This window comes from Eurypyga helias, unplaced genomic scaffold, assembly GCF_000690775.1.
Source record: "Eurypyga helias isolate BGI_N326 unplaced genomic scaffold, ASM69077v1 scaffold724, whole genome shotgun sequence".
NCBI lineage: Eukaryota > Metazoa > Chordata > Aves > Eurypygiformes > Eurypygidae > Eurypyga > Eurypyga helias.
This window is the reverse complement of record NW_010244163.1, coordinates 16416-43131: the sequence shown is the minus strand read 5'-3', so window position 1 is coordinate 43131 and position 26716 is coordinate 16416. Positions and strand designations below refer to the sequence as shown.

The 26716-nt window shown below is 39.4% G+C and overlaps 1 protein-coding gene across 1 annotated transcript in view; it reads left to right on the top strand.

The window, feature by feature from the left end:
* The window catches only part of LOC104508124 (glycosyltransferase-like protein LARGE1), a gene marked incomplete at its 3' end in the record, with an annotated part of 115697 nt that overhangs the window by 73098 nt on the left and 15883 nt on the right, over positions 1–26716 (top strand). Inside the window, exons 4-6 of the mRNA XM_010149639.1 lie at positions 5553–5854; positions 12134–12216; positions 21870–21993. Coding sequence (XP_010147941.1) covers positions 5553–5854; positions 12134–12216; positions 21870–21993 — 509 coding nt within the window. The remainder of the gene's footprint in view (positions 1–5552; positions 5855–12133; positions 12217–21869; positions 21994–26716) is intronic.

Here is a 26716-nt window from a genome sequence, read left to right as displayed (position 1 = left end):
CTGGCCAGCGGCGGGTTCCTCTTGGAGCCGGCTGGCATTGGCTCTGTGGGACACGGGAAGCTTCTGGCAGTTTCTCACAGAAGCCACGCCTGTAGCCTCCCTGCTACCAAAACCTTGCCACAAAAACCCAATACACTTTGCAAACCTGATGTTCTGCAGGTGTAGGGTTTTTGTGTATGATATTTGTGAATCCACTGACTGTAGAGGGCTGTCTTCCAGAAAAGGACAGTGGAAGGACAACTCTCTGTATCTGAGCAGCAGGCAATAACGTGATGCTTTAAGAATGGTTTGGGTTCAATAAAATGTGCTAGCATGTGCTTAAGTACCATTCACAGCAGTGGAAGTGAACACAGCCGTGGCACTTAAAGGACAAGGTAAAGTGCCTACGCGCAGTTACTGTTGCCCAAGTCTAAGACTGATGATTGATTGGCATCTTGTGTGGAAACAGTCTCTTCTTACCAAAGAACGTGTAATTTAGCACGTATGTTGTCTGTGCCAAATCCTGAGAAGATTTTGTGCTTAATACTGATGGGAGCAGCTTTTCTGTCAGAGCTGAGGAAACTGGGGAGTGTGGGAAGGCTTGGCTGTCATTTCTTGTGCTCTCTCTATCTAGTGGACATCAGCCTTCAGTGTTGTTAGTGTGACATCTTTCAATGGCACAACTTTCTACCACTGAATCTTGGAAGCAAAAGCTCATAATTGCCTCATATGTCACATTAGTTCTGAAGAACTAATGCAGAACTAAGTTGTTCTGCATTCACAGATCTTGAGTAAATTGCTTAGACTATATTCCACTACTAAGATGGTTATTTGGGCAAGGTTTTCTACTTCCAGCTGAGATCACACTGCAGTGATTTACAAAAAGGCGTAGGAGAAAAAAATGTCCTGGTGAGTGTGAGAATAGGCACCTTGGGATGCCTTAGCACCTACTCATGGAGGCATATATCTTAAAGTTCCAAACTGTTAACAAAAAGGACTTCATTCATAGCAGCCCAGATAACCAATACCTACCAGCGCATCCAGCTGAGCAGAAAGGCATAGAGTACTAAGGTGTGAGATGATTAAAGCTGAACTAGAGGTCCAAAAGAAAAGGGATAGTTTATCTGCTTACACAGAGCTTTTATGTCTCCGTAGTTCTGACTGCAGTCATCTTATTTTACTTTTCCCTTAGGGTCAATGGAGTTCTCTACAATAGTCATTATGGGGAAAAAAATAATTGTGGAGTGAACTTCAAATGATTTTGCTAATGGCCTTGACAGGGGGAAATTCATGAGGGTGGTTGCCTGCTATCCCAGTTCTTTCTGCAGAATGTTGGCTTTTGGTTAAAATTGTTATACTGCTAGTCCTCAAAGGGTGCACTGATAATATGAATTTTCAACTGTGAACAAATGTGAAATGTAGGAGTGGTGTTTTCTTGTATCTGTAGTCAGACAGACTGAAACATTATCTGTGAGCAGCATAACTTCCTCTTATCTCAGAGACAGCCTAGAATTCACTGTCATCAGTTAATTCATTATAAAGGCATTACACGCTATTAGGCAGGGGATGAATAATAGCTAAAACACATAGAAACCTCTAGACGTTGTAAAGATGCCAAAAACCAAGTAGTTTGCACTTAAGATAGAAAAATATATGTAAAAAAATAAGGAAAAAATCCAACAACATGCTACATAAATTTGCCTCCCTCAATTCCTAACAAAATCTTAAGCATTTGTGTTCAGATCAGGGTCATCTGAAAAACACAGGATCCCTGCTTCTGCACTTGTCTTCTCTGAATCAGGGCCAATTTTTCTTTCCTACCCTCTGCTTCTCTCTCCCATAGCCAGCCCTGCAGCTAACCTTTGGCTAAACTCTCTTTTCTCTGGTGCTCTCTCCCCAGCAAGCTTCCAGTGCCACTGGGTCCTTTTCAGATTGTCACCTCTCCAAGTCTGATAACTACAAAACTAGGAACTTGGTGTTAAGGTTTATCCTTTAGGTTTTGTAGGTAAGAAAATTCCACTGCTTCAGTCTTCCTCCTTTCAAATAAACTAGGCTGGATTGCTTTGTATAAGCTTTATTTCTTCCAGTGTCTTAAGGTGCATTGCTTAGGTAAGGTTTAATGAAATAAACCTTGTCCTAAATACAGGTGACTCCACATATGCAGAAGCATTCAGTAATCCATAGAACACATAATTTATATATTGTCAGGTTTTCTGAATTGTTTGACTTACTGTAATGATAACTCGTTGACTGCTTTCAACTACTAAACAATTGTTCAGGTTTGTGTTCGGGTTTTGCTTTGTGGACAGAGGAATTTTGTAGGTAACTTTTGTTTCTTTTTTAAAGTTGTGTCAGCACACGAAGTCTGAAGTAAAAGGCCTGACAAAGATAGGGGAAAAAAAAAAATCTGAGACTACCAAGGCCCACAAATAGAGCAATAACCTCAAATGAAGAATAAAAAATAATAGGTTTATTATTATTTAATGCACCAATCAAAAGTGTACTACTTGCTTCAGAGCACAGCGGTGCTTCTTGCAGTGTTCCCTGGCAGATCTTTTGTCCCAAAGTCACACAAACCTCGTTACGTGTTATGTTATTTTGATTTAGATTAGATAAAAAGTTCCTAGACATCAGCTCAGAGCACTTGGCCAGTTACTTAAAACTATAAAACTCAAGTGCAGTGCAATCAGTTTAACTTTTCTACTGAGTAGCACACACAGTCAATCTAACATTAGTGGCCCCTTACGACTTAGTCCACTTACTCCTTCTTCAAAGATGAGGTGAAACACAGTCCTTATGTTGCCTTGCAAACTGGTCGGAAGCTGATCAGGGTAGCATGTGTTGGTGTTCACCTACGAGGCAGTAGCTCCCAAGAGTCGTTTTGCCATGTCTGAACTCAAATATCTTCCTATATGCAGTCTGGTAATAGGACTAAATCAAACAGTAACTTGCCACCAGCTTTGCCAACCTCAGATGTGCACAACTTTTTATTTTATATTTTTATTTCAGATGGGTCGTGGAATTGTCATATTACCATTTTCAGCAGGGAGTTGGGGTGTTATGAATATAGTAAATACATCAAGATAGACCGGGGGGAATCAGCAATGTTAGTAAGAAAACATGACTTGTCCAGCTGTGCAAACCCTGAGGAGATCATCCCAGAAAAAGTCTTGGACTTGGCACTTTGTAACAAAACATGGATGATTTTTATAGTAAACCAATACATTTCAAGTAGGTATATATTTCAGCTCAAGGAGCTAGCTTGTTGTATAGTTTCTGACATGATTTTCTTACTGCCTTTTACATACCAGCAGAAATATGTACTACTGAGAAGACAGTAGTGGAATTTACTGGCATTTAAGGCTGTATAAACACTGAGCTGGTCTTACTAGTTGCTGCAACCTGCAGTCTGAGGCAGTTAGGCGATATTTTCTTTCAGATCCTTTCTCTGACTATGCTTTTTCTTCTAAATGTTGTGTAGAAACAGTTCATCTGTCCTCATGAATACAGCTACAATTGTTCAGATGTGCAAAAATGCTATCTTTTTTGTTAATTTTGAATTTTAACTTTGGCTCGATTTGCATTGTAATTGTAAGTCTGGTGATAACGCAGGTTGAGTGTTGTGTGGGCGAGTATGGGTGCTGTTTTTCATCTGAGAGTATCTACACAATACCCTCCTGCTGTCCAGTAATAGGAATGCAATATAATCGCATCCAAATGAGTTTTAGTCTTTCTAGCTTGGCTATCAGCAGCTGAGAAATAACACAATTTCGGTTCCATGCCTTCTAAGCTGGCTGGAGAAAGATAACTCAATATTTTATTGTACTTCTAATTGTAGCATGGCTCTGTCCTTAATTTTGACTTGTCTGTATTTTTGCACCCATGATGTTCAGGCTTTTCAAATCTGTCATTAACTTTTTAATAACTATGTGCTTGAAAGTTCAAGTTCCAAACTTCAGAATCTGTGCTGAGACATATATCAAACTCAGATTTATCCATAAGCTTTGCTAACGGTAAAGATAGTAAAATGGAAAATTTCTGCAGGACAAAGTCTGCAAGCAAATGTAAGATATTCTGTCCAAATGTATTTAAACCAGGACAGCTATTTATATAGGTAACAGGAAGTGTGTACACCTGTATAACTCAACAATGGAAATTAAAAATGAGGTTTTCATTTCTATGGCTCATTTTTCATTAATTCTCACCATTCATGTAAATGTGAAACAATGGAAGAGAACCCTCAGTGAGCAGGTCTTTATATCAGGGAAATAGTTTTGAGTCAGAGGGTGAGAAATGTACTTGTTAAGGGGGACTGCTAAACAATACCTGCACGATTTCATGATTTCTATTTTCTAAACCACTCAAGCTGGTGTTTGTTTGAGAAAGCCAAAGGGACTCTCTGCATTGAAGAAATTATTAAATAACAAACATTTTTAAAAATACAATCAGGTAGAAAGTTATTTCAGAAAAATATCTTAGTATAAGATATGTATCTTTACTGTAAAGGAATGTCTTGCTAATTAGGACACTGGATAACTCTCACTGTGTTTTGCCTTGTTTCAATTTGATTTCAAATGAACATTTTTGAGCAGTAGTTTAGTTTGAGGGTTTTTTACCATCTTTCAAGCATTTTTATTCCGCGTGATTATGTATATATATATAGAGAGAGAGATAGAGAGCCTTATTAAGGTTATGTGGAAATATGTCTTCTTTAAAAACACATCAGCTGCATTCCAACTTGCTCCCTTAAAATTTGGTAGCGCTGATGCTCTGGGAAGTGGTGGTAGAATGTGTTGCAATTGTTGTCTTTGGTTAGGGACCTTGGTTTCAGGTTAATTTATCTTTTCTTATGCTTTATATCTAGCTGTTTTTTTAATGCTGCTTTGAACAAAGAAGTTACTTTATGAAAATCTGAAAATGAAGTGTTCCATATTTCTGGAATATAATTTTTCAGATAAAGGTGTTTAATTGAACCATTTTGGTTTTTCCAAAATTTTGTCTTTTTCAGTCAAAATACTTTCTGGAATTTGACCCACGTGTGTATTGAATGTTTTTGTCCTTTTGAACCTCTTATTTCTCAGCAAGCATATAATACTGTGTTGTTGAATAAGAACCATCTGCTCCTCACATGTGAATCAGCTGGGGCTACGCTTTGGCACAAAATGGGAACTAAAATGCTGTAGCTTGATTGTGGAGGAAATAGGGAATAGGAAAATTGTGTTTTCTTGCATACGTTTCTAAAATATATTTAACTATATATTAATTGTCTTTGAATTAAATCCTTCTGTTCTTGACTGTCTTCCCAGACTAGAGACTGGCAGACGGCCCTATCCAGAACAAAAGAAACACGTGCTTATCTTTTAGTGTGGTTTTAAAATTAGTAGGACCTGTAGCTCATCGATCTTCAGCATTTGTTCAAGTTTACCACGCACGTAGGCATTGCCTTGAAGTGCCGAGTCCTTGCAAAACGTGGCTGCCTTTGAAACACATCCCTGCCTCAGGATGCTGACATTAAAGGAAAACACAACCTCAAGTACATTCTGACAGCAGCGTTTTGTTTCCTTCTCTTGCAGATGGGAAGCCAGTGTCACTGTCTCCACTTGAATCCCAGCCCCACAGTCCTCGGTACACGGCGTCGAGCCAGCGAGAGCGCGAGAGCTTGGAAGTCCGCATGCGGGAGGTGGAGGAGGAGAACCGCGTGCTTCGCAAGCAGCTCAGCCTGGCACAGAGCCGCAGCCCTTCGCACCACCGCGGCAATCACTCCAAAACCTACTCCATGGAAGAGGGGACAGGCGACAGCGAGAGCCTGCGGGCTGGCATTGTGGCAGGGAACAGCTCTGAGTGTGGACAGCAACCGGCAGTGGAAAAATGTGAGGTAAATAAACAAAAGGAACCTGCCAGCAACAAAGCTCGATAGATTTGATATTTGAAGGATCCTTGCAGATCCCTATCTCCATCCCCCTGAAACTTTCTGCTCAGAAACCAGCCTCTTAAAGGAGTACTGGGTACAACTTTTTAGATACTCATTAATTCTTTCTTTAAAATTACTTAAAAACATTTAAAGTTTTTGAGTAGTTATTTGATGAAATTTTTTTGTCTTTTTTGTCCTTGTGTCCCCAAACCTGGTGTAAAAACCAAAACCTTATTCCAAGCTGATATCAGTACATCTGTGCTGATAAAGACCTGTGTCAAACTGACCCCGTGTATTTCCAAATTATATGAAGGCACCACAGCATTTTGAAAAGCCTTATTCCGTTGTCTTTGCATCTGTACTAGAAGAGTTCAGAGTTTAGCATTAAGTCGTGGATTATGGAGCCAGCCTGTGCCTTTGAGTCACTTTCAGGAGTGTATCCGGATGCTACTGTGAAACCACCTGCCCTGCCTTAGCGATGTGGTTAGCTGCAAAGAACTGGAGTTCTGTTTCTAAGAATCACAGAATGGTTTGGGTTGGAAGGGATCTTAGAGATCATCTAGTTCCAACCCCCAGGTTATGCGGGGTTGTTTTGGTTTAGTTTTCCCCATTCTATGCCAGTAGCCTTGTGGATGTCATCCAGCTATTTAGTTGTCAGATACCTGAATGATGACAGTTCCAAATACGGATAAATCCAAAAGAGAAAGTCTTGCTTAAAGGCCTTGTGGCAATCCCAGCTGGTGAAGATATCAAAAATAATTCCTCCATTTATATCTACAAAGAGGATAATACCGTATCACCTTTCATCTTGCTTTCTGCCACAGGAAAGATAGAAGTTGAAAGAAAATAAGTGGGATAGAAAAAGAAGTCCTAATTATCTCTTTAGATAAAGTCTATTTAATGGGCAAAAATCAAATATCCTTTAAAAATGAATTACTGCTTTCCAGTTGGACATCTTTGTCCGTCAGTGTGGAAAAAAAGGAAGTAACATTATTTAAGGAGAGGGAAAACGTTAACTTAAGGAGAGGGAAGAGGAGGAGTCTGTTTTTCATTTTTCCTCCTCCTAATAATGGGAGTCTGATTTTTCTCCCTGTGAGCATTTTAGCATTTCTTTTAATAAGGGAAGGTTCAGGCCATCAATAAACAAACCTCACTTCTCCCTTATCACGCCAAGCAGTGATGAGCTGAATCTCAGTTCTTGGTTGTTCAGTGTACCAACCAATCTGGGACACAAAAATAGCAGTTTAAAGGAGGAATAGTTTTAAGTGGCCTTTCAGTTTATAATGTGTTTTGCCAATAAATTTACTTGCTCACTGGGGTTTAGCATTGTGCTGGAGGCAATGGTTATATAAAATACAAAACCTCACTTGCCATCGCCCTATCTCAGCGCACACGATTTTGATAACGAAATAGCTTTTTCTTCTTTTTCTTAAGGAATTCACTCAGTAATTTAGTAACAGCAATGGAAGTTAAAATTAAACTTCCTTATTATCAGATTTGCCAGGGGTTTCATCGTTTATCCTATTACTGTAGATTCTGATTCTGTGTTTGTGTGAGTGGTATCTTGACTCCATTCACGCTCTGTTTTCAGTGTTTCAGAGGTGTAAACTAAATCTTTTTTAGTCTCTGACCCTGGAATATATCACAAGAGTCAACAACTTGGGTAGAAAATGACAAGGGTCCTGAGAAGAAGACTGGGGCTCTGGGGGAGACAAAACTAGGAATAGGTTGTTTATTTCACTGAGTCAGTTATTTGAGATTTACTGAAGGTAACATTTCAGAATCTAATTTGGAATGGTCTTTAGTGATGATTAAAGCATTTGAAAATGCAGTTACAATGAATGAACATTAAATCTCTGATAAAGCAGCATGTGTGTGATAATAATCGTGATCTATATCGAACAGTAGCAGGTTTGTTGCATTCCAGCCACCGCTTCCTACCGTGTTACCTCGCAGGAAAGCTCCTCTGATACTATAAAATGGACCAGCATTATATTGCAAGAAAAAATTCAGAGTTCCAACCAAGGGCCTTCTCCCTGAAGGGAGCAGACCCCTGTCATACCTTCCCAGCAGGAGACAATTTTAACACAAACCTTGGAAATATAAGTAAGAGCAGTCCTTATAAAGACATAGGCACAAATAACAGGCTTCAGAAGGAGAGCATAATGCTGATGGCAGCTAACAATTACATGACTCTTTCTTACAATGTTATCTCGTAATCTTTCCAGCTTGTACATCCATAAACTGGGTATTTAGTTTGAATTAAGTGTGCATTTATAAGTATTTTTCAAAGAGATTTTATATTAGAAAGTGGTTAATTAGCAGCATAGCATTTATTAGGTTAGAAGAATACTTAAGATTTGAAGCATTTTTACAGGCATATTTGTATGGTTACTATCCTCAATGGTGTTGCTCAATAAGGTTAAGTGTGTAGTGTTCCAGAGCCTCAAAAACCAGGTCCCCACCAACCTGAGCACTGTAACACAGGAAAAGCAGATGTTACCTGCCTCTGGGAACCATTTGTAGCATATTTACATTATTGTGACATGCTTTTAATATCTCTTAATCACATTCAACAATTATTTATGAAGGATTAAGTAACTGCAATGGAAGGCCGGGCTAGTGCTACTGGAAAATAATTGAAGTATGAAATGCTTTACCAAAGATTATTTTTAGCTATAAGAACTAATTAGAGTTTGTTAAGCTCATTATTTCAGCATTCCAAAAAGTAGCCTGAGGAGGAAAAAAAATAACATCTGTTTATCTAGGCACTCTATACTCCTCATCAGCATGGGATCTAAGGCTCAGTTCTTCATGTGGTTTTGGATATTTTCTTTCCGTTAATATTACTTCAGAATGGACTTAGATGAAATACTGATTGCAGAAACAGTTTTTTTCTGGTCTGTAGTGGCAGTTTCTAAACTATGTTAGCATGCACCTTGGTATTATTTAAATTCCCTTTCCTAAAGAAGCTTAAGTTCCTTACGTGCCTTGAAGTACCTGGGCCTGAGTGCTCCCCAAACTATTTAAAATAAAAAATAGTTCTCTTTGTGTCACTGATGCCCAACCTGTAGGAAGAACAGCGTGATTATCTTCCACAGTGTTTTGATTGCCTATTCATATGTGTATGTATAAACAGAGGAAGAATTCATTGACTCTGGAAGGCAAGGTGTATCATCATTTAATCTGTTGCTGCAGTGAGTTCCATTATCTAAAAGCAGCCCCAGTTAATGGCCTGTGTCCAGACGTCTGGCAACACCTACTGGTGATGAACATGCCTATCATTCAGTTTAAAAAGAGCTTTGTAGGAGGATGGACACTTTCAAGGAGCGCAGTTTAGTCCCACAGTGACTTGTGACTATCCAGGCTAGAGTCTGACAACTAGAATTGCCACAGGTTGTAAACAGGGAGGAGCAAGTGTAGCATGCAGAGCCTTGGGGTGAGATGTTCAGAGGGACTTGCTGAGCCAAGCATACAGGCTGCCGCATGTTGTGGAAGTTGGAACATCCTTGGTTTATCTGGCTTCACTTCCAGTTTTTAGCTGCAGTCACTGAGCCCAGAGGTTGTGTGAATCACAGTGGCCAGTTCTGGGGAGATGGGGATACAGTCTTCTAGCTATCTGCAGATGGAAAATGAGGAGTTTGAGAGCTGCGATGCTGCTGACCAGTTTCATAATCTGCTAGCTGATGCATACAGTAGTATACTCAGGAGGATGCCAGTTCTTTGAAGTACTTCTTTCTCCCAGCCACCACTGTCCTGTCTTGCCAGGATTTGGCTACAGCCAGCTGCTCTCTCTCCAAACATGTATTTGGAACAACCATGGAGAGAACTGGAAGTAAAACTTTTTTCGTCAGGATGCAAACATCTGCAGACAATTCAGGTTGTTGAGCCCATGTTGACTTTTCAATTTTTCCACTATTTTGTTTAACAGTTAAACAATGAGGGAGAGGAAAGTGAATCAAGAAAAGGAGGAACAGGCTGAGTCTTGCAGCAAGCTGGAGGCAAAATCTTTGGGGAAAAAAAAGAACTAGTTTCTGTTCTCTTTGAGGATTACTGCTCTTTTCTGTAGCTGATTGCAGGCAGGAATAGAAGCGATAAACAGTGTCAACCACAGAGCTGCTGGGCAGAAGTGCCAGTGTCTCTGAACTGCAGAAGGACGTTCATAAGAACCGCCAGAGCTGTCTTCTCACTGTGCCCTGGCTGAAACAGCATGCAAGGCGACAGCGCCTGCTAAAAGGCACCAAGGAAAGCATCCTTTTAATTTTGAAGAGTCATTTAGGAACAGGAGAACAGATGTGGGAAGTCCTTGACAGAATAATCTCTGGTTTTGTGGGGATTGGGAAGGTGTCGAGAGGCTGTGAGGAGAGCTTTTCTGACAAGTGGAGGTAGTATAAAACAATGTTGACAGTGATATGACAGTGCTCTTCTGTCAAAACCCATAAAATGTTTGTGTCTGGTCCAGTGTCTACAGGTGGAGTGTTTAAAGCAGGCATGAAATCATTCTCAATTAATTTGATTTTAATTGGCATTGAAGGGAAGTGGTTTAGGTCTTCAAAAAGCCTGAGAAAGACCAGGTGGCAACCAGAGAGGAGGCAGTGCATGCAGTGTCGGGGATCTGTCCACCCACAGGAACCCATGCCTGTATGTATTGTGCAAACCACTGCTGCAATAACAGTTGTCAATAAACAGCCTCTGTTCTCTCCTCCTGTTGTTATCACAAGAGAGAAACACAATCAATTTTTGCAAATTGCTGAGCGTGCTGCACTCCCATTGACTTTAGCATAAACTTAAAGTGCTGAATACCTCACAGAGCTATTGCTAAAATATACTGCAGTACCTTTTCTTTCTCACACCTCTCTGGACAGACAGTTGCCTTTATTAATTCAAGTTGTCTTAAAACCTCAGATCTTCCATGTGCCTCAGCTTGTGAGGCACACCAGGGCTGGAGGCAGCTGCGATCTTCATGTGCACAATGGCACAGCCACTTGGCAATTAGGTGATTCAAATTGTGCCCTGTACCAGGCGATGTTAATGGCTGGGGCTCTGGACTCTTCAGACGTGCCCAACACATGCTACCTCTGGTGTAAATCTGCTTCTTACAAGCCAGACTTTGGGAATCTATGACTATGTGAGGAGGCAAAATTCCTCATTTGTTCTTTGCGTAGTGGGCTTTCTGTGGAAAATGAGAGCTGTGTGCGTAAGAAACCAGCTAAGCAAGCTTCAAATGGAAGCCAAATGAGGCTTCCCCGCAGGTTCACAGCTGTTTCCCCAATCGCAGGTTTGTGCTGCCAGCATGGTGAACATTCCTTCATTTCTGTGGCCACTGAGAAACAGAAAAATACACAAGCTGGAGTCAAAACCTGCTAGGATTAATTTTCTTTTGTCCCCAGGGAATAGCAATGGCTAATTTTAAAACGAGAAAAGAGTAACATAACAGCATTTTTCAAATTATTACATACTACCTTAATAATAATGACTAGTAGCACCTTTTCAATTTTTCCTTTCCTCTTGAAGAGACAAATAAACCTCTGCCTCATTTTAAAAAGGAGGGAAGAAGGCACAGAATAAGTGAGACTTTACCAAAGTGCAGGGATGGGGAGAATGTGTGTGTTGGTGATGGTTTTAGTTCACATTAACACTACCCAATACAGCCCGTACTTGTAGTCACGGGCAGGGCAGTGACCATCTGCCTTCACCAGCCCATGTCCCGTCTTGTCACTGGGATGCAACCAGCCCCTGGCAAACCAATTGTCCCACCATGCTCATTCATCAGAGCTTGCTCACCCTCTCCTTCACAGCTGTCCTTAAGACAGAAATAATGCAAAATTTCTAAAAGCTTCTGCTTCTAATTATCAGATGTAATTTTAAACTCAGGTTCAGGAGGTTAAAGCATCTGCATGTTCACATGCTCAGAATTTTGTGTGCTGCTAAATGGGTATGGGTGGGTGTGTGTACACACGCGCACACATATGCTCTTAGCTAATAAATGTAATTCTGTTCAGATATCTGATGTAATTTAGGGATAGTAATGACTTTGAAATGATGATGGTATTATAACTCAATTAAGATGTTTTTAACAAAATGCCTCTAGTGGGCTGCAAACAGCTGCAAAACACCCACTCAAATCTTTAACAATCGCCGCACTAAATAACAGCACTGTCATGTATGTGCTCTCCTTAATGAATGACAGAACACAGGAGTAGGCTTTAATTTTTTGCTCTTTTTGTTCCTTTTTTCCCACAGACCATCCACGTTGCCATTGTTTGTGCAGGGTACAATGCCAGTCGGGATGTTGTCACGCTTGTCAAGTCTGTCTTATTTCACAGGTAAAAGCAGCTTTCTTTTCTTGTATATTGTATATCTGATTATGGCTAAATAAGCTCGTTCTTGCATTTACTCTCTTACTTCAAAAGAAAGTCAGATTCCCTTGCCTGGTTGCTTTTTCTTTGGAAGGAAGGAAGGACGAAATTTGTGACTGCCACAAATAGATTCACTTCTGTAAAGATTTCTGCAGTGAAGTAGAGGCATCAAAGATCCACTTGCTACTCTTGTTACATTGTGGGAATAGTGACACTCTCTATCTGCACTATGAAACATCTGTACACTCCTGAGTGTTGTAAAATAATAATAGCAATAGCAGCATTGTATTCATTTAGCCTATTTCTGGTATCAGTTCATGGCACAGGTGTAGATGGTAATTTGAAAGCCATCAACATAAATACACACTGGTTACTTGACTGTCCCAGCTTCCCATTTAGACATTTATTTTTCAAAATAAATCTGTTACTATAGCCAGTATTACTTCATTAAAGTCAGATTATTTATTCTGGCTTTGGGAGAGCTACTTGCAGCCCCTCAGAAGGCTTTGCAACCTGGTTTTAGCACATGAAGCACAGTTAGATCCCAAAATCGAGAGGCATAAATGTACAATGAAGACAAAATAAACTAATTCCTTAATAAACAGCAGCTCCAGAAAAAGAGAAATGCTATTAAACTGTGTGTGTGGGCATATGTGTATATCCCTTGTCCATTTTAGTAATGTCTCTCTGGGATGTTTTCCAGCAGTGTTGCAGAAAGTGGATCAAAATAGGAAAGTGAGAGACTAATCAGACTGTTTGACTCAAACAGGACAAATATACCAAGAAAACATGCACAGAGTGTAAGATTTTACTAAGGAGGTAGTTTCAATACACTGCTTTATATTGAATGATAAGTTATACCAGGGAGGATGACTCTTAGTCATGTTATGTGCTAATATATTCTTATAGCTCGCTGGAGTGGGGCATTCCAGTCCTCCACCTTGCTCCTTATGTTTCCCTCCAGTCCTCTGCTGAAACAGTTAGTAATCACTCCTTTACAGTGGTTTTAGTACACCATTTTAACTTTTACCCATTTTTGGTAAGCTTCGTAAAAGAATATAAATGATTGCCTTGTAAAGTGTGGAAAAAGACTCAGTGAATATTGTTTAAGAGGTTGGCTAGAGTGCAGGTGGAGAGGGGAAATTCTCCAAAATATGAGAGCAACTTTCACTATCAACACATACCCTTTGCAAGTCTTTCCAGAAGTAACATGTTCATGTTACATGAGGGCTAGGGGCAAGAAAAACAGTGCTAAAATAAACATAACGAAATGACAATAAAGACCTGTATCATACTCTGTGCAGAATTTTTCTGAATGTTAAAATCCTGTTAAATTTTAAAACTATATCTATTTCCAATTAGACTTCTGAATTATTCAGTGTAAACTGGCTTTATATTCCAAGGATGAGGGGTGATTTGTCTGTTCTGATTGTTGTTTCTAAGGGATTTCTTGCAAATATGCATTTTTATGGTGACATTACTTATCCTAGTTTTTAGGTTCTTTGCGCTTTTCTCTCCTAGTACTTGCATCCATTTTGAGAAGACTCTAATATTCTCTAAGTTTCCAAATGTTTCCAAATGTGCTGTAAATAATAGGAATCTCACAGCTCAAAGGTTTAAAAACTCCTGGTCTGTGTTACTTAAAGGAAATGTCCCTGGTTTATATAAGATGTTCATCTGAATAACTAGTAAACTTATAAACAATTCCTCCATATAATGGCAGAATTCTGTAACTTGGAAATATATTTAACTAAAATATGAAACCCAAACAAAAGGGAAATAACATTGATATTTCTAAATCTGGTGGATTCTGCCCTTGTCAAGAACATACTTTCTCTTTGGCTGGCGATGCTACTCATCTCAAAGGATTTGTCTAGCTCAACAGAGGTGATCAAGATGAAGTCCAGTAAAGCTAATGAAACTTTAGTACAGTGAGTTACATTCAAGATAACCTGTCTTGCTTGTTTGCTGAACACGTACTTAAAGACAAATCTAAGTCCATTCCTGCCTAGAACTAGCTTTTCTCAATAGGCATTAAATTGTTTGCTGGAAAAGGAAGATGTTCTCAAAGAAGAGGCAGAGCTTCTTACAGATATTTCTTCCTTATCTTCTAGAAAATACAGGCAACTTAAGTATCTGTTGATGCTACAGCTGTATGTGCAGAGGGCCATGCCTCAGAAACTCTCCTTTCTTGGATCTTTATCTTTAGAATGTCAATGGTGAAAGAGATTAGAGAATAAAACTAAACAAATAAACAAAAAAACTCAGTCACAAATTGATTTAGAACCAGGATTTCTTGCATTGATTGCCACGTGCAAACAATGTTATCTTGGAGACTGGTATGCACTTCAAAAAGTATGATCATGGAATCATAGATTTGCTCTGGTTTGAAAAGACCTTTAAGATAATTGAGTCCATCCGTCAACCTAGCACTGCCAAGTCTATCCTAAACCATGTCCCTAAGCACTACATCAACTCATCTCTTAAATACCTCTAGGGATGGTGACTCCACCACCTCCCTGGGCAGCCTGTGATTGCTAGGATCTATTTAAGTGCAGGAAAGAAGGATGGAGACAGTACTGCATTAGGAGGAATGAGTTAGGGGACTTGGAGATGGTTGGTTCAGATGGTGGATGCTTCATGACATCAGTAGCAAGTTCACAATCTGACTTGAGGGTCATCAATGAAAACAGGCATGGAGATGTGCACCAGAAAATGCTTTTTAGCTAGCGTTTTTCAATAAGCCAAGCTAAACAGACATTTGAAAGAACCATATGTTTCCACTAGAGAAGGATTTTGCTTTTTCTATCCTAATCCCTGAAGTTAGGCTACTGGTCCTTTATTTGTAGCATCATCACATTCAATCTCAAATATAGTTTTGCAATAACAGAATGAACATGCCTCCAAACATATTGTCAGAGATTTTCTTTTTCCTTTTTTGAAGTTTCTGATGATCAACCAAACCTGGTACAGCAGGTGCAGACTTTGTCTATAACAAGAGTGTAAGAGAGTGTATTGTATAATTGAAAGATGCCTGTCTGGAAATCACAGCTGTTATTATGTAGCCACGCACAGTGTGGGCTCTTCGTGTGTGTGTGTACCCTTACACCTCAATCCTGCCCTACAACACCCTGAGTACAATCTACTGCTTAAACAACTGGGCCCTCAAAGCAACACACTTAATATTCTCATCTGCTCCTGCTGCACATCATTTGGTGTTGGTTGTAAGAGCACCAATTAAAGTGAATCTGCCTGGAATTCATGGAGATGTCGTGTTTTTATTAGCATTTCTGTGTAGTTTAGTAATTAAAGCATGTTTTAGTTGTGAATTTTGATACAAAAAGCGGTACCTAAATTCTCTCCTTCTGTAGGGAATCCCTTCTTCTTTAATAGAAAAATGCTGAGAAAAGGAGGCCATATCAGTCTAATCATCTTCCCTCCATGCATGGAGATATTTGTTATACCCCCAACTTTGAGCTAGAGTGCTAGGTAGAGCGACACAAAACAGCAGGGATGCAGGGTCATTAAGAGTAAAAGCTACAGGAGCTTCTATAGATATATAGTGCTGTCTCTTCTCTCTTGCATGCACATACAGCGAATCCTGCATATTGAACGTTTCAGCTCTCCCCAGGTCTAAAAAAGCAAGTTTCTGATTCTAGTCATACCATATATATTGTGAGATTTAGGCAAACTACTTGTTCGAACTGTTTGAGAAGCTGTATCTGTCGTTGGGTTCCAGAGAGTGGGAAAAGGAGAGGGAAGGGGTGGTGTGGTTGATTCCTTGTAAGAAAACCATAGTTCAGAAATGCATTTCGTTCCCAGTGGAAAAGGAGCTTGATTCCAGTTTTGTCTTCAGAAAATGTATGCTGAAGCCACAAAATCCCAGCAGCTTTTAACACCCAGTTTGACATAACTGACAGTCTGTTCTCAGGAGGAGTCTCAGCAGAGCTGGGATAGCGTAAGGTTTGCAGACTCTTGATAAATATGCATTGGCAGTGCTGCACAGAGGGAGGGAGGCTTGTAGAGTGAGTACTTAGTCCTGGTCTGCAACTTGCCTGCTTTCCTCTCTGGGGCATCTAGTTCCTAATTATGACACATTTTCTAAATCTGTTGCAGAGGTGAAAAATGTTCTCCCTGAGCCAGTTTAACAGAGCCGAGCTCGTATCACTGTGTCCTAAGCACAGCTTAACTTTAGTTTTTTCCACAGCAAAAGACTAAACACTAAAAATTAAAGATATTGGGCCAAATGGGCAAAATGAAATGCAAGTGTTTTTGGAAACAGGGCGTACAGTAGTATGCAAAAAGCATCTGCATTTCTTTTTGAAAACTGAAGCAGTGTGCTGTGGTTAATAATGCTCCTTGAAACTTTTGCAGCTACTGGCACAAGTTATGTTGGTCATTTCCAATGTTTTATCCTATTTTTGAAAATTGGAAAGCTTACAGTGCCACAGAAAAAGCTCACGAGTTACAGTTTAATACTGGAAAGATCATTTCTGTCTCTACATAGGTAAATCTTAACCTGAGTAAGAACTAAAATGATTTTTAATGTACTCATGTCTTTTCCAAAGACATGCGAAACACCTTGTTTCCTTAGGAAACCAAGAAAGGCCAAAATTACACAGTTATACCATGTTGCTGGCAGTTAGGTCAACCTGAGAATCTGTGAAAAATTAACTTCTCTTGTGCCAGTGGATACTGGTGGCCTTTTTCCCCCCCCCTATTTTAGTCCTCCTTTGGAGAACTCATTGCAGTTACTTCTTTAGCTGAACATTCACATCTATCCTATAGTAATAGTGGCGTAGTAATGGAGTTTCATAGTGTAAACAAATCCAGTCAGCCAGACAAGTGCTCTCTGACATGAAGTAGTCTCTTTGCTTTAAGAAGGCTGCTTATAACTTTAAAGTTAAGCATATGGCTAAGCATTTTTAAGATTAGGATGTTAAATTGTGTTATGTGTGAATAATAAACTCTTTTTCTTAGAATAAGTAGAATAAGGCAAACCAAATGAAAATCTAAATTAAATAAAAAGGATGACATGTAATTTCCAAGTGAGAGTCACAAGTCAACACTGGCTGGTAATTAAAGCTTATGTAATCTAATGGCTGTATTCCATGGAGACCACTTTGCCTTAATGGAGTTAATTTGAGAATTTAAAACCTCTGATATTGTTTCCAACTTTTTTAACATGTCAATCTATCTTGTGGGAGATTTTTCTGGCAAAAACTATAAAGCATGGACTAGTTTCTCTGTACCACATGGATGCATCAATAGTATACACTTATTTCTGTATTTTTGAGCTGTCCTAACAATGAAGGCATAATGGACAAAGCAATGTTTAAAAACATCTGTCTGTGAAATCTCTTATTATTTCCCAAAGTGCTTCTATAAGTTAACACAAAACAAGAATGTCCATGAATGAAGGAGCTAGTACATCTTTAACATCTCTCCAGTAGTTTGGGGAGCATTTTAATCAATACTGGATGTGAAGGGGTATGAAAAATCTGTAACGATTTTCACATTAAAATTCTCCCTGTATGAGAAGAGGGATTGTCATATGGGCATTAGGAAAAAAAAAATTCCCAAGCTGCCTTTTATAATTTCTGTTTGAAGTTCTTGTAGCCATTTGTCACAGATATAAAAGGTATTACCTTGTTGTGCTTCCCTTAATAAAGTATAGGTTTTGGAAATAAACCCCCTGGGCTACTGACCTTTTTATATTCTTAGAAAATAAAATTCCTCTGTTGCAGAGGGGGAGCTGTGCAGCCAAGCAGCTGCTTTTTGAATTGCTAACAATTGAGCTATGGAATAATACAGAAGGGAAGAGCGAGTCTTGGTTCACTACTCCCTTTTTCAATTGCAGATCTTTGTATTTAACTCTGTGGAAGTGGCTGTTCGAAAAGAATGGGCCACAAATGCTTAAGCAAGCAGATCAAAACTCTGATGAAGAATAAGAAGTTTGGAAATGTAAAAATAAGACATCATGATTAAAAAAAGAAAAAAAGAAATGGGAGTAGACTCTTAAATTCATAGTCTGACTTTTAAAATTACTGACTTGTTTTCATTTTACTAAACTTTATAGGACCTCAGCAATTCTGAAAATGAGAGCATTCATTTAAGCTCCTATATTTAGGAGTAAGAGCCTATATTTAAGCATCCATGCTTGAAAATCTTGGCCAGCATCTTGTTGCATTCACTTTTGAGGAAAGCAATTTAGGAAAATAAATGTATGCTCTTTACGTATGGTTTACTTCGTCAAATAGTGTTCTGATTTAAGATAAGTGGAAATAATTTAATATGTGAAGGTTTGCAGTTTTCTAAATAGAGTGATTAAAACCTTGAGTTTCCACTTGATGGGAAATACCCATATTTTTGAATGGCATTCTTCCGCATTAAGACATTGGCGTGTCAGCATTTTCCATGTAGTAGAAACTGTGAAAAGTTGTAGTTGGTAAATTTCAGATGTTCAAAATACAGTTTTATTTCAGCTTTATAAACCTCCTATCCCAAAATGCCTCTGTCCTGGAAAAAGACCAATCTGAAGAATGGAATAGCTGTCACTGACACCAAATGGTGCAGCAAAACATCTAAGTCTAATGAAATGTAGCTTTCCGTGGAATCCTTCACAATATCCTGATTGGCGCCCCTAATTCTTACAGATAGTGATTCAATCATATTGGCAAATAACGATGACATCCCTTTCTCACATCTCTGGAGAAAGATTTCTCATCTTTACAGAACTCTTCTGTATCTTTTCCAGTGGATGCTGGTTAATCTTTAAGCTTCTGAACTTGTTTCATGAACACTGTGAAGCAATCCATATCTTTTAAGCTTTGCATATTGCTGATGCCAGAAGAGGTAAAAGATGTCATCTGTGTGTATGTGAGTACTGTTACCTTCAGAAGGTCTTCCAGGTTTGAGTCTGTGCTCTGTTGGCTCCTAGTGCTGTGCTAAACCTTCACATGTCACATGACTAAAACCTTGTCTGGAGTAAAATTTTCTGTGACTGATGAACATTTAGTTGTAGATGTCAGTGGGTCACTACTCTGTTTTGGGGATATATTTTTGTAAGTGATAATCTTCTGCTTTGACTCTGGCACGTACTTTCCTTCCAGCTGAAGCTTTACCATGAGGCTAACAACTTGAAAGAGATTTCTGTGTAGGAGTACAACTACTCCTTTTTCTTTTTCCCAGTAGGAGCTGAACTAAAGAAAATGTCACCCACTTGTTCCCATTTAAGTTTGATACACTCTGGGTCATTCAGATAAGTATAATCTGCTACTAAACATCTGAGTGTCTTTGTATCAGATTTTTTCTTTTCAACTGGCGTGTTTCATCTTCAAATATTTTATATCAATTCCATTTAACTAAATGACGGCTTGAAAGAAGATTGAGCTTTTCTGGTTTTAGCTGATTTTTACTCTTATTCTGCTTTGCAATATATAGACAAATGACCCTGAAAAAAAGAGAAAAGAAATTACTAAAGAACACCAGCTGGGAAATAGTTCTACCATATACCAGCCTCAGCCCCTGCTATGCAGAGGGACCTATGTGGAATGTGTACGTTGACATTCAACACCTATTTCCTTGAGACACTGCTTTGTCTGTGGTGTGCTATGTTTCTCTTGGCCTTTTCTCTGCTAATGAAATGTATTTCCTGATCACTGCTATTTCCTGATTTTTTCTTGGCAAGGTGCCTGGTTACTGCGGAATCTGCATGAGCCAGGATGTCCTCTTGTTCTCCCCTGCTGGGCTGGTGAAGCTGATATAATTGCTGTGATCCCTTTAGCTTGGTAATGGGACACTTGGCAGCTGGCAGCCTACGCCTTGCCCTCTCCCCTCCTCGCTCCAGGGCAAGCTGGAGATGGAAAGACCTTTGTCGCTTTGGAAAGCATGTTGTGGCTTAGTGTTTTGGATATTGTTAAACGCAGATCAGCTGTGGGTTTATTCTGCCATTGTGATTATCTCCTATATAAGCCTTCTATCCAGCCATTTTCTGCTTTTCCTGTAAGCACGTACTTTGATCCACAGTGCCCTTGAGGCCGATACAGCGGCTTCACTGACATCCCTGGGTATTGGATTGGATCTTAGGTGCAGTATTTTTAATGCTGGAAAATCCAGCCATACATTGCTTCTCACAACAATCTCCTCTTTCTACTGAGAGGCGTGTTATGATAATGTGAACCATTGTATGTATTTTTACGTTTTCTTGTGGACTTGAGAAACAGTATTTCTCATCAAAGCAAGAGGAGTAGCATTAAAGAGAAGGGCATGTATTGTTCATTAATGCAGGAAATGGAGAAAGAAATAACCTTTATCTTTTGGGTTAAGCCCAAAAGTGTAATGGAAGTACATTGGCCTCAACTAAAACAGATTTCCTCACTTCTCGTTCACACAGAAGAATGTAGGAGCATCAGTCATCTTCCTACTTCAACCATTTGAAACTAAATGCTCTCCTTTTAGATGAAAAGTATCCATTAACAAGTGCACCCATTTACCTTTATAAATTTAACAGAAATGAGACTCCACTGTTCCACCCTAGGGATCGAAGAAGGGTTGAGCCAATGCTAAAGTCTAAATGAACCATCTGTCTTCTTAGTGGCTTTTGCAAACTCTGTCCTTCTCTGCTAACAGGCAGACTTGCTATGCTGGAGATAAACAGGGACTACAAATCGTGACTAACTTCCACTGCCAGGTTTTCATACTCCTACCACAGAAGCTGAGTAAAGATCAGATTTTGCTTACTGTCCCTCAAAGAGAGAAGCAAGGTTTTGGGATATAAACATGGTATTTATCATGTCCAAGTTCACATTACTATAGAAAAATCCATGCACTTTGTCCAACCTTGCCACTCTTGCTAAAACTGGTTTCACTCATCTTGTTTTGAAGCTTTTCACTTAGCCCAGGTCTTATAACTACAGAGGTGAACCCAAATCTGGCTTTATGAAGTAAAATATTTTCTTTCTTCCTGCTTTTCTTCAACCTTCCTTCACTCTTAGGAACAAGTATGGGGAGATTTCCAATCTGCTTTCTATTCACTATGCCAGTAGCTAGAAGACACCTGAAACATCTAACTTTGGGTTCCCATAGAACAGCTGTTGATACCCTAGATTTGCTTTGTAGAAAGTATGTATGTAAACTCAGTGGTCCTGGAATTTTACCTCATTCAGATGATTATTTTTCAACCTTCTCTTCCATGCCCACTTCTCCACAGAAAACTGTTCTTATCACAAAGATGAATTACCACGTTGACCTAGAAACTGAAAGCAATCACTTTCACAGCTCAAGTCCCCAAAGGGGGATTAACTTGCCCTTCTTTTAAGGAGCCAGCAGAAAGGACCAGATTCTCAGCTGTTACAAATTATCACATTCCATTGAACTCAAAGGAGCTACATTTATTTACAAACACTCAGAAACTGATTCAGTATTTCTAATACTGTCATGTTTATTCAAATCGTGTGTGTTTCAACAATTTGGCCAAAGAGCAAGATTCCACCAAACATGCTGTATGCTTTACCTTGAGACCTTAGACATAGGTAAGGCTTGTAAGTTCTGTTGTTGTCCTTTTACAGTAGGAATTAGAAACCTTTGAACTAACGCATTACTCTTCCTTCTCACATCAGGCGAAACCCACTCCACTTCCACCTCATCGCAGACGCAATTGCCAAACAGATCCTGGCGACTCTGTTCCAGACATGGATGGTCCCTGCTGTGCGCATAGACTTTTATGATGCAGATGAGCTCAAGGTAAAGAAAGACAAACACAAATGTTACTCATACCCTTCTGGTTTCATGTCATTCCTTTTTTATTCATATCTCTGGATTGGTGACCTGTGGGAGTCAATGATTGTCTAACCCACATGATTGTCACCCCAGTTACACTTAACTAAAAGATACTAAATGGCTAAAATCAGTGCAGTTTCTCCACAAATGTAATGTGTCATTTAGCAGCTTAGAATTTTACCTGTGATCAAGAGGATTCTGGTTGCCCAGGTTGAATTTTATCTGGTCACATTACATCTTGCTAAGGATGCTTCTTTATAGTAGCAATGGTAGAATCTTAACTGTCTTTTTCAATAGGTCCAAATCTGTTACTGGAAACACTCAACTTCCCTGCATTCCTTAAGCTGTAACACCCTAAGTACACACACTCTGATGAGGTATCAGTATTACATTTTGAAATAGCTGCCTTTTTTATCTGGATACGCTTTCAAAAGGAAGAATATGAAGAAAAAAAAGAGTTCCAAGGGGAAAAAAAAAATCAATTACTCATTAAGTTATTGTCTTTTCATAGTTAGAAGGTATAAATTAGATCACAGATGCACAGCATTGAGTTTGAGCTGCACGTTTTTTAGATGTGGAGGTAGAATGAAATACTCAGATTTTAGCATTTGGAGTTAGTAGCAATAATTTGTATGACATCAGACTGTTCTGAACAGCACCCTGAAACAAGAAAAAACCTCAAAATTTAGCATATCTCTGTGTTAATTAAGGGGTAAATTCAAAGCACACCATGTGGTAGAATCTTGGGTACAAAACGTTGTAGAAAGTGATGGAAAAGGGAAAAAATATCCTTGAGAAAAATATTTTGTTTCTAGCTGTTTTTATTCTTTTATTGTTCCTTCTACATGAAGCCATAAGCTGTTATTAATCTAATTAGTTAGAGATCTCCCTTCTGTTCCTTATAGCTTCATAGCAAGTAGGAGGTTTGTTCTTGTAGATCTTGTACTTGTCTATGTTACGAGTGCTTTTCTCCAAATTGTAGGGTTTTACAGTACCTAATTAGCCTCTCAGCTGGGCAAGGCAGACCTCTTAGTGTTTTTCCTTCTGGTCACTGGGGTATGGTCCAATCTAGTTAAGTAAATAATAACCAAGAGAGCTCACTTCAGTGATCCCTAACTTGCTGATTTATAGGCAAAACACTGTGCAGATATGAGGCTACAGAGCAAAGTCTTGTTTTGTCCCTCCACCTTCACTCAGCTTCAATTTTTATATCTAATGCAACACTGGAGTGTCTTGCATGTAACACGTAGGCTTTGGGTTGGGGACTGGATGAAGATACTGATGCATAAAATACATCTTTCCAGGTCTGCCAGTCTTGCTTAGAGCTCGTCATATTGCATACCAAGCAATTTCCCTGATTTCAGTAGCCAAAATACACAGTATAAAGTAGTACTCAGCATAGGTAAATGTGGCAAACACTGCCAAAGGACAGCAAGGAGTTTTAAATATAAATGGAGTTTTAAAAGGATAGGTGTGATGCTGGCTCATATCCAGATCATTCTGCAAGTTTTAGAAAAGAAGACAGAGGAACTTTTTACAGACAACTGTAGGAGCTCAGGTCATTTGTTCCTGTGTAGCCTCTAAAGAGGCTTTAATGATTATTTGGGGTTCATGTATTTCACCTGTACTCTTGGGAGCTATATTATTCTGTCCAGAGTTAGGAAAACATAGAGCTGATGCTGGAATGTTTGCTAGAAAGTCTACGTTTCTCTGAAGTGATCTATGAATCCAATGTTACAGTATATACTATGTTTCAGTTTTAATGACCCTCTGTAGTTCTTTTTTTAAACCTGTAATCAATACCAATTGCTGACATTTTAAAGGGTTTAGACTGAACAATAGCTTGAGAATTTTTTGTTTAGCATTCATTCACCAGTGTTTCATTGTTTTGGAACACATTTTAGCTGCTACAGAAAACATTTCACTTCATGTTTGGTTTTTTCCCTTTGGATAAGTATGAGATTCCAGCCTCTTATTTCTAATGCAGCAGGAGCTGGCATGTTATCTTCAGCCCTTAAGTCCTGGGAAAAGTCCTGCTCCTGCTCAAACATAATAAATATAAATAGTATGGATGTAATAATACATAAATACTATGGATGCTTTTTTTTTGTTTTCAAGTAGCTATTTAGAATTCAGGCAACACTTTTCCTCTAGAGTATTAACTTTTTAAAACACAGGATTTGGAGACCAGAATATTTGGCAATGTTTCTTAACACATCCTGCAGCTCTTAAAAAGCATGCTGTTTAGCTTAGTTAGAGCAACCAGTGTCCTGAAGGAAGGTGTAGAAAATAAGGCTCTGCATAGGTGTTGTTTTCTCTCAGGTTTTACAGGAGAACTGGACACTTCAGTGCAGGAAAGGGAAGACAGGGTACCACTGATTGTTCCAAAATTTCTAGGGCCACCAAACCAACATATCTGATATCTCTCTGCTGCTGAGAATTAAGCATGTCACTTGTTATTTTTAAAATTTAGAGAGTTACTTTTCTTTTTGCAAGGTGACACAGCTGTTGGTGTCATCCTGCACCAAAAAGAGCCTATGTTCATACTTTCCCTAGAGGTGGGTGCTGCCAAACTAACACCAGCCTGTTTGGAAGAGGGATAGAGGACAGGAAAAGATAGGCAGGGAGAAGTCTTTGTTTGCTTGAGGCACATGATAGTGCAAGGGGCAGAAGAGGAGGAAACTTGGCTGTGGAGCTGAGCCAGAATACAGCATTTCCAGGAAAAGGGTCAGACACAGTTCAGACAGGAGCTTATGGGATATATTTCTTTTAAACAGCTAATTTGATGATTGTAACAGCCAGTTCTACTAAGATGCTTGTAACCCCCACAGCATAACTGGGCCTGTCTCCTCATTGCCTTGCCAATAACCACCAGGGAGTTCTGTGCTTAAAAGCTTTCCCTCGACTTAGAAGTTGTTCAGATTGTGAACTGCCAGTGCGACTCTCTCCCATTGACTCAACTTGCTACATGCAGTTAGTAATCAGCAATAAGCATCCTTGAAGTGTGGGCAGCTGATAACAGTACCAGTAATTGAGCCATTCCATAGCTGCAGACTTCATTCTTGTTCTACTCAGTACTGGCCCACACATAAGTCTTCCAAATTCGTATGGTCACACGGGCCTGTGACTACAAACTGGAAAGTTACTTATCAATGTAGATTCACTTTATGTGATCACATTATCTGGGTTATTCAGCTTCGGTCTTAATACAGTTGATTTAGGTATTACAGCAATGCACCCCGCAAAATAACTAGAAACTGAAAATTGTCTTCTTTGAACATTAAATAAAAGAAAAATACATACCTGCAAAACATTGATCTAAAAGATTCATTACAGCTGTGGCTTACAAATATCAGGCTGCAGGTTACTGTGTTTTTTCAGTTTCAGTTTTTCCAGAGTTAACAATTGAAGATGTGCAACACAAGCGCTTAGCTCCTGCACTTCATTATTCAACGTGGAATCTCATGACGGTTCACTCCCAAGGGAGTGTAGGCATTAAATCCATTGTGGTCTGCATTGGCCCGGAGCAGAAGGAGCAGCTGATAAAGCCATACTGTATGTGTGATGTGTGGAATACAGATGAGCTGAGTTTGTTTTCCCAGATGTTGCCTGACAGACTGCTGACAACATCAGGTGAACTGATGGAAGCAGAAGGTAGAATGCAGAGTTACCTGCTCTGCTGTGTGTGAATCTTGATGGCCCAGATAAATGTAGTCTTATCATCACTGGTAAAGCAGAAAAGCCATGGCCTTTAAATATTTCAGCCCACAGCCCACAACCATATGTGAAATTGAAGGTAGGGATGGTGAATAGGTTTTTGCAATAGATGGGCATTTGACCTATAAGTGAAGTGTGAAAAGCTCCCTACTATGTATGTGGATGATATTCCAGCTTTTACTGTTCCCAGAAAGAATAGACCACAAATCTCACTGCCAGTGCTGCCTTAGGTGATTGCATGTCAGAAATGTTGATGTTACCTGCTTACTCAGTCAGATCAGTGGTGTGATCCAGAAGGCAAAACCAAGCTGGCATAATGCATGACATAAGTGTCACCTAACTTTAGCCATTTACTTAAGCATGAGGTCAGTCACTCCTTAGCCATTTCCATCTGAAATGTGAAGGCAGTTCACTAGGTCAGACGTTGACATCATTTTGGTCAGATAGATGGCCAAAGACTATGAGATTTAAGCAGGAAAATCATGTTTTATTCTTTAATTATAATTTGAGTGTAGCTGGGTCTCAGAGCTGTGCCTGTGTGCATTCCCAGTGTGCTTAAGTTACTAATTCTCAGGGTGGTCCAGGAACTACCAGGCTACTTGACTTCATAGGTGAGATAAAGGGCTGGTTTGAGACAGCAGACCAAGTTGAAACCGAGTGATTGACTGTACTGCTGACCATCTGCAGGAGAAGTATTTGGTAGATTGTTGCAGGAGCTCTCCCAGTGGGGATTGCAGACCATTCTTGAGATTTCCTAGGCAGTCCCTGCTGTGCCTAGACCAAATTGTATGCTTAAATGTGTTGATTAACACATTTGGAGAATCTGGGTGGAGAATCTGATTGTCCCAAAGTTTCGCAGACAGTTCCTTCTGCGAAATTAATCAATTGTGCAAGGGTAAGACAATCAATAGAAGCAGTTCCTGCATGTGTAGAAATGATCATGTAGGACAGTCTTTGGTACATATTTAAG